This window comes from Balaenoptera musculus, chromosome 3, assembly GCF_009873245.2.
Source record: "Balaenoptera musculus isolate JJ_BM4_2016_0621 chromosome 3, mBalMus1.pri.v3, whole genome shotgun sequence".
In the NCBI taxonomy this organism is placed as follows: Eukaryota; Metazoa; Chordata; class Mammalia; order Artiodactyla; family Balaenopteridae; genus Balaenoptera; species Balaenoptera musculus.
The window spans coordinates 68,619,993-68,633,287 of record NC_045787.1 but is presented as its reverse complement, the minus strand read 5'-3'; the positions used below and the strand labels follow the sequence as shown (position 1 = coordinate 68,633,287).

General features: G+C 34.9%; 1 protein-coding gene across 1 annotated transcript in view; it reads right to left on the bottom strand.

Moving 5' to 3' along the window:
* The window catches only part of RASA1 (RAS p21 protein activator 1), a 109,872-nt gene that overhangs the window by 28,647 nt on the left and 67,930 nt on the right, over positions 1-13,295 (bottom strand). Inside the window, exons 9-11 of the mRNA XM_036849165.1 lie at positions 12,163-12,241; positions 5,873-5,993; positions 5,106-5,262 (exon numbers count right to left, since the gene is read on the bottom strand). Of these exons, the coding sequence (XP_036705060.1) occupies positions 5,106-5,262; positions 5,873-5,993; positions 12,163-12,241 (357 nt within the window). The remainder of the gene's footprint in view (positions 1-5,105; positions 5,263-5,872; positions 5,994-12,162; positions 12,242-13,295) is intronic.

Below are 13,295 nucleotides of genomic sequence, written 5' to 3'. Positions count from 1 at the left end.
CTACTTAATAACCAAGAGATCACTGAAGAAATCAAAGAGGAAATCAAAAAATACCTAGAAACAAATGACAAACACAATGACCCAAAACCTATGGGATGCAGCAAAAGCAGTTCTAAGAGGGAAGTTTATAGCAATACAATCCTACCTTAAGAAACAAGAAACATCTCGAATAAACAACCTAACCTTACACTGAAGGCAATTAGAGAAAGAAGAACAAAAAACCCCCAAAGTTAGCAGAAGGAAAGAAATCATAAAGATCAGATCAGAAATAAATGAAAAAGAAAGGAAGGAAACTATAGCAAAGATCAATAAAACTAGAATCTGGTTCTTTGAGAAGATAAACAAAACTGATAAACCATTAGTGAGACTCATCAAGAAAAAAAGGGAGAAGACTCAAATCAATAGAATTAGAAATGAAAAAGGAGAAGTAACAACTGATACTGCAGAAATACAAACGATCATGAGAGATTACTACAAGCAGGTACATGCCAATGAAATGGACAACCTGGAAGAAATGGACAAATTCTTAGAAATGCACAACCTTCCGAGACTGAACCAGGAAGAAATAGAAAATATGAACAGACCAATCACAAGCACTGAAACTGAAACTGTGATTAAAAATCTTCCAACAAACAAAAGCCCAGGACCAGATGGCTTCACAGGTGAATTCTATCAAACATTTAGAGAAGAGCTAACACCTATCCTTTTCAAACTCTTCCAAAATATAGCAGAGGGAGGAACACTCCCAAACTCATTCTACGAGGCCACCATCACCCTGATACCAAAACCGGACAAAGAAGTCACAAAGAAAGAAAGTACAGGCCAATATCACTGATGAACATAGATGCAGAAATCCTCAGTAAAATAGTGGCAAACAGAATCCAACAGCACATTAAAAGGATCATACACCATGATCAAGTGGGGCTTATCCCAGGAATGCAAGGATTCTTCAATATACGCAAATCAATCAATGTGATACACCATATTAACAAACTGAAGGAGAAAAACCATATGGTCATCTCAACAGATGCAGAGAAAGCTTTTGACAAAATTCAACACCCATTTATGATAAAAACCCTCCAAAAGTAGGCATAGAGGGAACTTACCTCAACATAATAAAGGCCATATATGACAAACCCACAGCCAACATCATCCTCAATGGTGAAAAACTGAAACCATTTCGACTAAGAGCAGGAACAAGACAAGGTTTCCCACTCTCACCACTATTATTCAACATAGTTTTGGAAGTTTTAGCCACAGCAGTAAGAGAAGATAAAGAAATTAAAGGAATCCAAATCGGAGAAGAAGAAGTAAAGCTGTCACTGTTTGCAGATGACATGATACTATACATAGAGAATCCTAAAGATGCCACCAGAAAACTACTAGAGCTAATCAGTGAATTTGGTAAAGCAGCAGGATACAAAATTAATGCACAGAAATCTCTTGCATTCCTATACACTAATGATGAAAAATCTGAAAGTAAAATTAAGAAAACACTCCCATTTACCACTGCAACAAAAAGAATAAAATATCTAGGAATAAACCTACCTAAGAAGACAAAAGACCTGTATGCAGAAAATTATAAGATGCTGATGAAAGAAATTAAAGATGATACAAATAGATGGAGAGATATACCATGTTCTTGGATTGGAAGAATCAACATTGTGAAAATGACTCTACTACCCAAAGCAATCTACAGATTCAATGCAATCCCTATCAAACTACCACTGGTATTTTTTACAGAACTAGAACAAAAAGTTTCACAATTTGTATGGAAACACAAAAGACCCCGAATAGCCAAAGCAATCTTGAGAACGAAAAACGGAGCTGGAGGAATCAGGTTCCCTGACTTCAGACTATACTACAAAGCTACAGTAATCAATGGTACTGGCACAAAACAGAAATATGGATCAATGGAACAGGATGGAAAGCCCAGAGATAAACCCACGCACATATGGTCACCTTATCTTTGATAAAGGAGGCAAGAATATAAAATGGAGGAAAGACAGCCTCTTCAATAAGTGGTGCTGGGAAAACTGGACAGCTATATGTAAAATAATGACATACACAAAAATAAACTCAAAATGGATTAAAGACCTAAATGTAAGGCCAGACACTATTAAACTCTTTGAGGAAAACAGAGGCAGAACACTTCATGACATAAATCGCAGCAAGATCCTTTTTGACCCACCTCCTAGAGAAATGGAAATAAAAACAAAAATAAACAAATGGGACCTAATGAAACTTAAAAGCTTTTGCACAGCATAGGAAACCAGAAACAAGACGAAAAGACATCTCTCAGAATGGGAGAAAATATTTGCAAATGAGGCAACTGACAAAGGATTAATCTCCAAAATTTACAAGCAGTTCATGCAGCTCAATATCAAAAAAACAAAGAACCAATCCAAAAATGGGCAGAAGACCTAAATAGACATTTCTCCAAAGAAGATATACAGATTGCCAACAAACACATGAAAGAATGCTCAACATCATTAATCATTAGAGAAATGCAAATCAAAACTACAATTAGATATCATCTCACACGGGTTAGAATGGCCATCATTAAAAAATCTACAAACAATAAATGCTAGAGAGGGCGTGGAGAAAAGGGAACCCTCTTGCACTGTTGGTGGGAATGTAAATTGATACAGCCACTATGGAGAACAGTATGCATGTTCCTTAAAAAACTAAAAATAGAACTACCATACGACCCAGCAATCCCACTACTGGGCATATACCCTGAGAAAACCATAATTCAAAAAGAATCATGTACCACAATGTTCATTGCAGCTCTATTTACTATAGCCGGGACATGGAAGCAACCTAAGTGTCCATCGACAGATGAATGGATAAAGAAGATGTGGCACATATATACAATGGAATATTACTCGGCCATAAAAAGAAACGAAAGTGAGTTATTTGTAGTGAGGTGGATGGATCTAGAGTCTGTCATACAGAGTGAAGTTAAGTCAGAAAGAGAAAAACAAATACCGTATGCTAACACATATATATGGAATCTAAGAGAAAAAAAAATGGTCATGAAGAACCTAGGGGCAAGACGGGAATAAAGAGGCAGACCTACTAGAGAGTGGACTGGAAGATATGGGGGGGGGGTGGTAAGCTGTGACAAAGTGAGAGAGTGGCATGGACATATATACACTACCAAATGTAAAATAGATAGCTAGTGGGAAGTAGCCGCATAGCACGGGGAGATCAGCTCAGTGCTTTGTGACCACCTAGAGGGGTGGGATAGGGAGGGTGGGAGATGCAAGAGGGCAGAGATATGGGGATATATGTATAGCTGATTCACTTTGTTATAAAGCAGAAACTAATACATCATTGTAAAGCACTTATACTCCAACAAAGTTGTTAAAAAAAATTTAAAAAGTAAAGCAGTATTAAAAGTCAGAAGTTTAATACAAAGAGATAGAATGCTTAGAGACCTCTTAATAATACTGAAAATAAGCTGGAAAAATTGCAGAGCTGTGCAACTAAAGCTCTGGGGAAAACAGCCAAACGAGCAGTGCTGTCCAGTGTTCCTACACCACAGGCTAGGTGTGCATACCAGTCATCTCTACTGCTGAGGGCTGCCATTAACTTTCACATTAGACTTCACCTAAATGCTCAAGGTCAGTCAGTGTATTGGGTTCTATGCTTACACAAAGCGAGAAGTATTCAATGACTGCTATCTATTTGATAACACAGCAAATAGTGTATTCTCAGGATTTTCAGTAGTTACTGGAATACACAATAGTGTATTCTCAGGATTTTCAATAGCTCACTTCTCCTTTCTCTGGTACTGTTTGCCACCTCACTATCATGAAGGTAGCGGCTTTGTGAGAAAAATCCAGTACACACAAAGTAAGGCAGAGTAGAAAGACTGAGAAGCCAGAGGTCTGATCCAACTACATCTAAAGGCCAAGGTTCCCACAGTGTTAAGGGAGGGGAAAAGAATCCTATGAAATCCTACCTTGCCCAAACTTTTTTTGCTTTTTTTGGTGGGGGGGGGGGGACAGCTGTTTTTAGGAGATAGTAAGAAGGCTTTGGGAGAAAAAAAGGGAGAGTATCAAGGTCTAATGAATTCATGAAATACTGCATATTATACTCCCCTCTTGGTGATTCACAATACAAACACAGGCTAAAACTCCAAAATGCCCCTCTGTAAGGAAAATTATTTGTTCAATTCAGCATTTCCCAAACCTATCTGACCATTTAAAAAATGAACTATCTGTTAAAATCACTAATGTGATCTCCTAAACACAGTTCGGAAAAAAGAAATGACAAGCTTTTATGCTCCACAGGTACTTCTCTTGAAGCTTTCCCAACTTAAATAGGATAAACTAGGGTTGCCTAGTAGAAATGCCATCCTGCAGCATAAGTTGTTAAAAAAATTTGTTTTAATTGCCTGCGTTTTATTCATCATAGCAATAGGTAATAAAAGTGCTAAATATATCTAAAAACACTCTAGAATGGATTATTGATAATACTGATGGTGAAATACAAAGAAAGGCCCTTATTACAGAAAACTAGATGTAATCAAGAGCTGAATTTGCCTTGTGATGTTCAGGATTTACCTTTAGTTTATACGATAATTTTATTTTTTTAAAAACTCTAACATTAAGAAAAAATGTTTTAATTTCAAATCTGAAATACTCTCCTCTTTCCTACTGAAGTAATTGTTTTTACACTACAGTTGTTTCTCAATGTCAACTTTCTTAGGAATCAAGTTAATAGTACAACTGAGTGTATCTACTACCATCAGATACACTGAGTTAACCAAGAATGATAAAATAGGGGAAAGGAGACAAGACTCAAAGTCAGTCACCCAAAAGATTGGTGGTAGGTGCAGGCAGGAAACACACTACATACAGATCAAGTCTCACTACAGGAGATGCATAGATTCCAAAGGTTTCTATGTGATATAGTGGAGTAGAATTTTATGCATAGGTTAGTCTAAAATAAGTAAGGAAGACAGAAATTACCCTAGAGAGTAAATGTGACATTTTCAGATGTCACAAATTGGCTTGCTATGCTTTGAAATGATCTGAACATACTATTTTTTTATTAAAACAATTCCAAGAAGAAATAGGAAACCAATTTCTTACCTGCCAAAGAGACTATCATGAACAACATAGACAGAACATACGCTGAGATCTATTAATCCTTTTGGTTTTGTAGCTCGTTTTTCACTTTCAAAATAAATAAGTTGGGCATCACTGCCCTCTAAGATAAAATATAAGTTTTTCCACCTTTTTCCTTTGCCTGTTAAAAAAAATTGTTTCCCCTTAGCCAAATAATGAACTATGAAGTCACATATAGTAAAATCATAAAAATTATTGTTGCTAAAAACTAAAAATTAAATATATTTCAATTTTTATTCCAAAGCTTAAATAACACCAATCCTTACAAAATGAGAAAATGTCTGTAATATATCTGTAGAAAAATATCTTTTGTTATATTGCTTGCTTTAATGAGTCACCGAGTAAGTGACAAGGGTACCTTAACAGTATGTTTAGAGATTTCATTATGATAAAATCTTTAAAATTCTTGCTTAGGATTCATTCTTTTCCAGTCATGAGAAAAAAAACTCTTCTACTAATCATGTACCCCTCAATGCCCCAACATTTCTTAATGCCAAACTGAGGCAAATACGTAAAATAGAAACATCAATACTATGAATGTGCCAAGTGCCAAAAAGAATTTTCTCTTAAAAAAAAGTTATGGGGTAGAGAGGGGCTCAAGAATCAGATACCAACTTATTAAATACGTATCTCAATGATAAGTTTTATGCCCAAAATTTACAATGCTTCTAATAAATGTTTACAGTAAAATACTGAAATTGAATCTTTAGTCTTAAAAGTTTCACACTTACCTTTTTTTAGAAGATAACCTTTTTTAACAATGTTTTTATAAAAGGCATCCTTTGTTTTACGACGAATTGTATTATAAATTTCCTTGCCATCCACTGTATCATTGAGTACTTGTTCTTGATCCTGAATTTTCAAAAATACTAAAATTATTTCATGAATTCTTGATGGAAATGAAATAAAACCTACTAAACTACCAATTTAAAAACCAGATTGTCTGTCTAGACATTAAACAAAGTTTTAATACTAAAATCTAAAATAATGTAACATATATATTAAGAGATCCTTTGCTTTCCAAAGAAATTTTCAAAAAGGTGCACTTACCATTTCTCAAGAACATGGACAACTAATAAGCTTTTTTTTTTTTTTTGAAAAATACAGGGTTTTTTTTTAATGTTTTACAAGCAACATTGTTTTGAACATGAATTTGTCCCAGCATAACTGATAGATTAGAACCAATTTGAGCATAAAGCAAATTCATGTTTGCTTACGGACAATTACATCCATGAGAAACTCTATGTGAATGCAGAAAATTGCACCCAGCTGAACTGAGATGCCTAGGAATATGCAAAATACGTCTCAAAAGCCTAAAAGCCTCCCCAGCTTCACCGAGTGTTACACGCCACACCCAACCATCCACATCTGGTGTTCTAACGTATCTGATTTCAGATAATCCTCCTTGTACCACTTCCCGCTATTTACAGCCCTTCTGATGGCCTCTTCCAAAAGTAAACTTCAGGTCTTTTGCAAGGTAAAGTGCCTTATTTATTGTAATATTTAAATATTTCTTACCCATTTAGCATGTATAAAAACGCTACATTTTTACTAGCTTCTTATCTTTATGTGTCACTGATGAAATTTTTGAGTGTTGTACCCTTAATCCCCCTTTTTCCATAATCCTGTGGTTTTTATTGCATGATTTCATATAACACCGTGACTTACAGGAATGCATGTGTGTTAAATGCTAAATCCTTGCCCCCCTCCCCAAGTAACAAAAAGAATTACGATGTCAGGAAGAATACAAAGAGAAGAGTGCCTTTATAAATGATCTTCCCAAAATAAGTCAATCTTCGATATTACCATCAAGGTCCAATGGACCCAATTTTAGTTTTTCAGTTTCTTTCTTGAGCAGCTCTTACTATTTGCAAGAATTAATATTTTATGACTTTGTTTTCTTAGAGACTTATGGATCCAGCTGATCGTTTTATAAATCTAAGATACGTTATGGGATTTTCGCAAATCATATTTTTCCTATATCTTGAAACACTCTGCTATTTCATCATCCTAGGAACCATTTCATCATGACTTAACAATTATTCTCAAGTATGCCAAAGAGCAGGCAAGAGCATTGGCAAACCACAGCACATGGACCAAATCTAGCCTACTGCCTGTTTTTGGACATAAGGTTTTACTGGAACACAGCCATGGCTCATTCCTTTACATACTGTCTGTGGTTGCTTTCACACTACAAAGGCAGAGTTTAGTAACTGAGACAGAGACTGAATGGCCCACAAAACCTAAAATGTTTATTATCTGGTCCTTTACAGAGAAGTTTGCCAGGCCTTGGTCTAGAGGGTGATGCAACAGTGAAATAAATCATCTCTATTGCATCACCCTTTGGCATTTTTTCCCGTGTGGCCAACTATTGCAGCATCTTTCAAAAAAGTATAAAAGGCCATCTTTGTTGTATTTTTATTTGTTTTCATTGAACACATAAGAAAATTCAGAATTCTTAATTTTCTGATCATAACAGCAAAGAGAAAAAAATTGACAAAGAAAGATGCTTGACAATTATAAAAAGACTCAGATGATAGATGCAAAGAAACAGCAAGACTCTGGGATCTACTGTGATGATAAAATTGATTTTGATAAGCAAAATCTCAGACTATCATTCTTCAGATGGTAATATCCTTGGTGAATTTTCTCAAACTAAGAATCGCTGAGTGAATGATATATTTCTAGGGGAAAAGAAATATAGTGCTCTTATCTAGTTAGTGATTCAATAGGAAGGACATCATCATGCAATAATTTGTAACAAGAATCTAGATTATCCTGTTTCCTAAAAGGAAATGAGGATTCTTTAAATTTTTATGATTGTGCACCAAGATTTTACTCAGTATGATTTGTAAATGGACAAAGGTTACTAGAAGGAAACATATAATGTAGAAATTTAAAAATTCACCATATTGATCATTCTGATGTTTATAAACCTAAACATAAAAATGTATTACACTTATGAAGCAATAAAGACTGTACTATCCAACAAAATTATGAACCATCAAAGTTTTCAAAAGTATTGCAGTTGATGATGCAAGAACAGCAAGAAAGAATCATAAACTAGAACCCAGTTGAAATATATTTAAAATCTGGAATCAGTACTGTATTTTGACAGTAAAAATGTAAGAAGAACCAGAGTAATCATAAGCAAGAACTTATAAAAGATGTATCTGAAATTTAGATTTACAAGATGGATATGTTCCAAGTCCGTGCATGACAGTGGATGAACAGTTAGCTGCCTTCTATTTCAGGTATGTAACCCTTTATAACCAAGGAAATATGGAACAAAAATTGGGGTTTGCTACATTTAAATTCTTATTAAATTTTCTAATAAAGTTTTTTTGTAATAAACCTTTATTCTTACTTCTACAAATTATTCAGAAAGTGACTAAGAATATAAAAAATTTTTAAAGATACATTACACCCAGATGATAAATAGTGATGACTACCTCCCTAGTTGTATAGATTTGTGCTTACCAGTCTTTATTACAGTAGTGATAATATTTACTATTAGGTGCAGAATGGGGCACATTTGTAGTTCATTATTTAAGACATATTACTACACTAACATTTGGATTTAAATATCTGATTTCAAGATAATCTATATAAGTCTTTCCTACTTATTTTAAGATAGGGGCTGATCAACTGATCTGTAACTCCTACATTAGAAGACACTACAGGCAAGGACACAACCTCACGGTCCAAGTTCTAGTAAATTACTGGATGACAGTAGGGAAGGCTTCTCAGCCTACTCTTTGTACACGGTTCTGAAGAAGGAAGTCTTGTATATTACTCCCCAAGGGAAGTAGATAATCTGACGGGTGAGAGTCTAACAGCCACTGAAGCAAGCTTTTGCATAGCGGTTAGGTGTGCAGCCTCCTGTAACCAGACCTCAGTTGTAAATCCTGCCTTTGTCACGTTATGGCTAAGAAAACTCATTTAATAAATTAATTCAATAAATGTTTGTTGAGTGCCAGGTACTGTTCTAGTTCTTGAGATACATCAGTAAATAAATCAAATATCTTTACCTCCAAGGAATTTATATTCCAATGAAGAAAAGAGATAATAAACATAATAAGCAAACTGTATTGTATGTTAATAGGTGGTAAGTGCTCTACAGGGTAGGGCAAGTAGCAGCAATAAATAATGTGTACAAGTAGGTCTCAATTGTGAAGCTAATTTTTGAGCCAAATTAGAAAGAAATAACAGTGAGGCGAGTGGATATTTGAGGGAAAGTCATTTTGAGCAGAGTGAACAGCTGGAACAAAGATTCTAATGCCAAGATCCTGGCATATTTTTTAAAATAGCAGAGAAGCCAGCGTGAGTGGAGATGAGTGAGAGAGAAGGATGGTAGAAAGCGTTCAGAGGACCACCATGGGATACCACTCTAGGGTTCTGCATGCCACTGCAGGGACTCTGGCTTTTACTCTGAATGAAATGTAGAACACCTGTAAGTATTAAACAGAGGCGTGAAATGGTCTGACACATTTTAAATGGACCCCTCTGACTGTAGTGCAGTGTTAAGGGGGGGCAAAAGTAGAAACAGAGAGATGAAGCCAGATTCTGGTGATGGTTGTATTCTAGATATATTTTGAAGGCAGAGAGAGCATCATGTTCTTGACAGTTTGGATACAGAGTGTAGGAGAGAAAAAGAAGAGTCAAGGATGACTTGATGCCTTAAGTAATTTACTCTCTGGTTCCAGTTTCCCTATCTGTAAAATGGGCATAATTACAGGATCAACCTCATCAAATTGTTTAAAAAGTTAAATAAATTAATACATATAAGAAACAGTGCTTAAAACACAGTGCTCAAAAAATGTTAGATATCAATATTTTTAGTGTGGGGTGCATTGTCTCAAAAGGCTCCTTCTTTTCCTCTAATTTGTCTGAAGTGTTAGTTCCACTAAGTAAGCATACCTAGCTAGGACTCTGCTCTTTCTCTTCCAGCATCTTACCCGGAGTGGGAGTATGCAGGGTCACCTCAGGCGGAATGAGACGATTCTGCTAGCTAATCACTTTTACATTAATAAAAGGACATTATTAGCCTTTGGGTTCTCTAATAGTCAGAATCCTGCTGGGAAGGATAGGTGAGTGTTATGATTCTCAAACTTCTATTGTAACCTACTTTTACTCCAGGCCCAAAATAATTGACTTCAAATAGCATTTAATGGTTTTTGTGAAGTAATCAAATTGCTCTGTAATCAGCATCAGTTATTTCTGAAGTATTCAAAGCATTATAGGCACTTTTGCAAATGACAATAATCTGAGGTTTGTTCAGTTATGAAACAGTAACACAAGTAAGAATGAGGCTCACTGTATATTTGAAGTAATTCTTAAAACTATCTTATAATTTAAGTATAAAGTTTAAGTTTACTAGATGTCAAATGCTATTTTTCCAACTGTAAAAAATTATATTAGAAAATTCTAAGCATAAATTCAGGATGGGAAAAATGCATGACTCAACTTGTGGGCCAATAAAATAAAATTTGTTGACTTAGGAAACAATTTAAAATCATCATTAATTCAAACAGCCAATGTGAATCAGAATTCAGGATATAGCAATGGGACTGAGTGGCAGGATCTGTCATTTGTAGGTAAAGGCACCTCTGATCCCTAATAAAAAGATCCTAAGCTGTGGTTTCTAGAAAGCACATACCACACTATGTGGTTTTAAAAAAAATTGGTCAAAGTCCGCCAGAACTGCCAACAAAAGTGGTACATCATTGCTAACTACAGATACTAGGAGGGTGTCAACAAGGAAGTAAAACTTGAGATGGATCTTAAACTTGCAGGATTTAGATAGGCAGAGAGGAAGAAACTGACATGGAGACAGCAACAAACACAATAAGACACAGTAGTGATAAATCAGAGGATGAAGTGAGTGCTTCCTGCTGGAGAGGAGCTATTCATTCAATTAATATTAATTGAATACCTAATGCCTAGTACTATTCTAGGCACTAGGAATACAACACAAAACACTTGCCCTCCTGAACTTTACATTCTACCAGAAAAGCATGAGGAAGTGAAGCAAGATACATTAAAATGTGACAAGATGATGATTCTTAAATTTATATTAAGCATCAGAATAATGATGCCCCCCCTTCAGCAGCTGCAATGAATAGCAGGCTATAACCATCAGAAACTAACTTGTTTGGAGGAGGAAATATTGAGAAGCTCGAGACACTACAAATCACTGTGAAAGTTTAGGTTTTGGGGTACCCAAAACCTCTCACAATCCTTCTTTATGTCCCTAGAATATCACTACCTCCATTTTCCACATAGGAAAATTCTTAATCAGTCTTTTGAAGTACCTTTTTCTAACCCCTGCTACAACCTTTTCCCACCACACTTTAGGAAGTACCATGGGCAAGAAACAGAAGCTTATCAATCACCCTATGCATTAAGCAACTAGTATTCAACAGGCCCTCTTGTTCAAGGCCAGTCTTTCTTCTTATGTTCTGGACTTCAGCCACTCTTGCCTTCTCTAGGACTCTGTACGTGGGGTATTGCCATTACCCCATCCCTCACCCACCACTGTCACTCTCCTCCTGAGTACAGAGACATGGTCAAAAATTTCTCACCATAAAACTACGGGCAAATAAAACAAAGAAATTAAAAGTTTAAAGGCCTTTTGGCCCTACATCATCTTCTAGCTATCGTTTTTTATTTATTTTCTTTTCTTACCAATCTCACCTAGATAAGCCTGGCTGTGATTTATCCTTGCTGTCTCCACTTTTGCCTCCAACAAACTCACTCCTTGACCCAGTGCACTAGGCTTCTGTCCCCACCACTGCTTCTATTCTCAAAAAGCCACCAAGGACTTCCTAATTATCTAGAACCAACATAAATAAAAACTAAAAGATTCGCTTACAAGTATTCACTTTCTGAAAGAATCTGAATAATCTGCAGTTTTAAAGTTTATCCAATTTCAAATGCATGGATGTGTGCATAAACATATCACCAAAAATGCATTTTAAAATAAAATGCTAATTATTGCTAAAAGAAAAACAACACTGACCTGCATTGGTACAGGTTCCTTAAGATAATACCCTTCAACAATTTGTTCTTTTCGATAGTGATCTATGATGTCCCCAATGCTGTTAAAATAAAAATTACTAACATTGACATAATTTATCTCATAAAAATTGCAAATCTTAAAGATACACCAAACCTTGTTAGCAAGGATTCTCTATTTGCAAGTTTTTTCCAAAGTATATAACCAGAATACATTAACAGACTATATGATCATTACAGTCACATTACTTTAGAAAAACAAGAATGTTCCTAATATTGGTTTACAGATCAGAAATACTTGAGTCAGAGATTTCAATTTTCCATAAACGTACTCAAAGCACCACTATATGTGAGGAAATGATTAAAAGTCTTTTTTTTTTTTTAAACAAAAGTATCTGAGAGACTGCGAAAGAAAAACCGACAAACGGCATTTATTTAGCAAGTAGTGAATTCAAGTAAACTTCAAGAATTTTTATCATCAAAACATTTACATATTCTGCTTTTATATTAATCAGATGGAGTTAGGTCATGAGACATAAATAGCAGGTGAAAGCAGAAACAAATTAAAAAAAAAAAAAAGGAAGAAAGAAAGAAAGAAAGACAGAAAGACCAGGAGCTAACCTTATATGTAGGATTATCACTACAGTAGGAAAGGCTTATCGATGATTTTGATAAAAAGTGCTATAAAATATTCTTAATATTTGGGAAATACTACAAATAAAACAAAACTGAAAATAACATTATATAATGTATTTTAACACAAATTTTAACATGACATAATGAGTTTTTTAAATAAAATGTTTCTCAAATCAGTTTGTCATTTCATTGTCCTGAATATGTAAATCCTAGAATTTTAAACTTTCCTTTAATACACTAGAGGAATTGGTATTTAATGACAGCTAGGGAACATTTCTCAAAACAGATCTCATTAATTTACCACTTGATTTTTTTCACGTTCTTCCTACTGATCCAATAATTGGAATACACACACACACATATATATTTATATATATATATATATATATAAAATTGGATATATATTTATCACTTGATTTTTTTTCACACTCTTCCTACTGAAAAAATAATTGGAACATATGTTGTCTTTTATCTTTGGAGATACATATACATATATACATA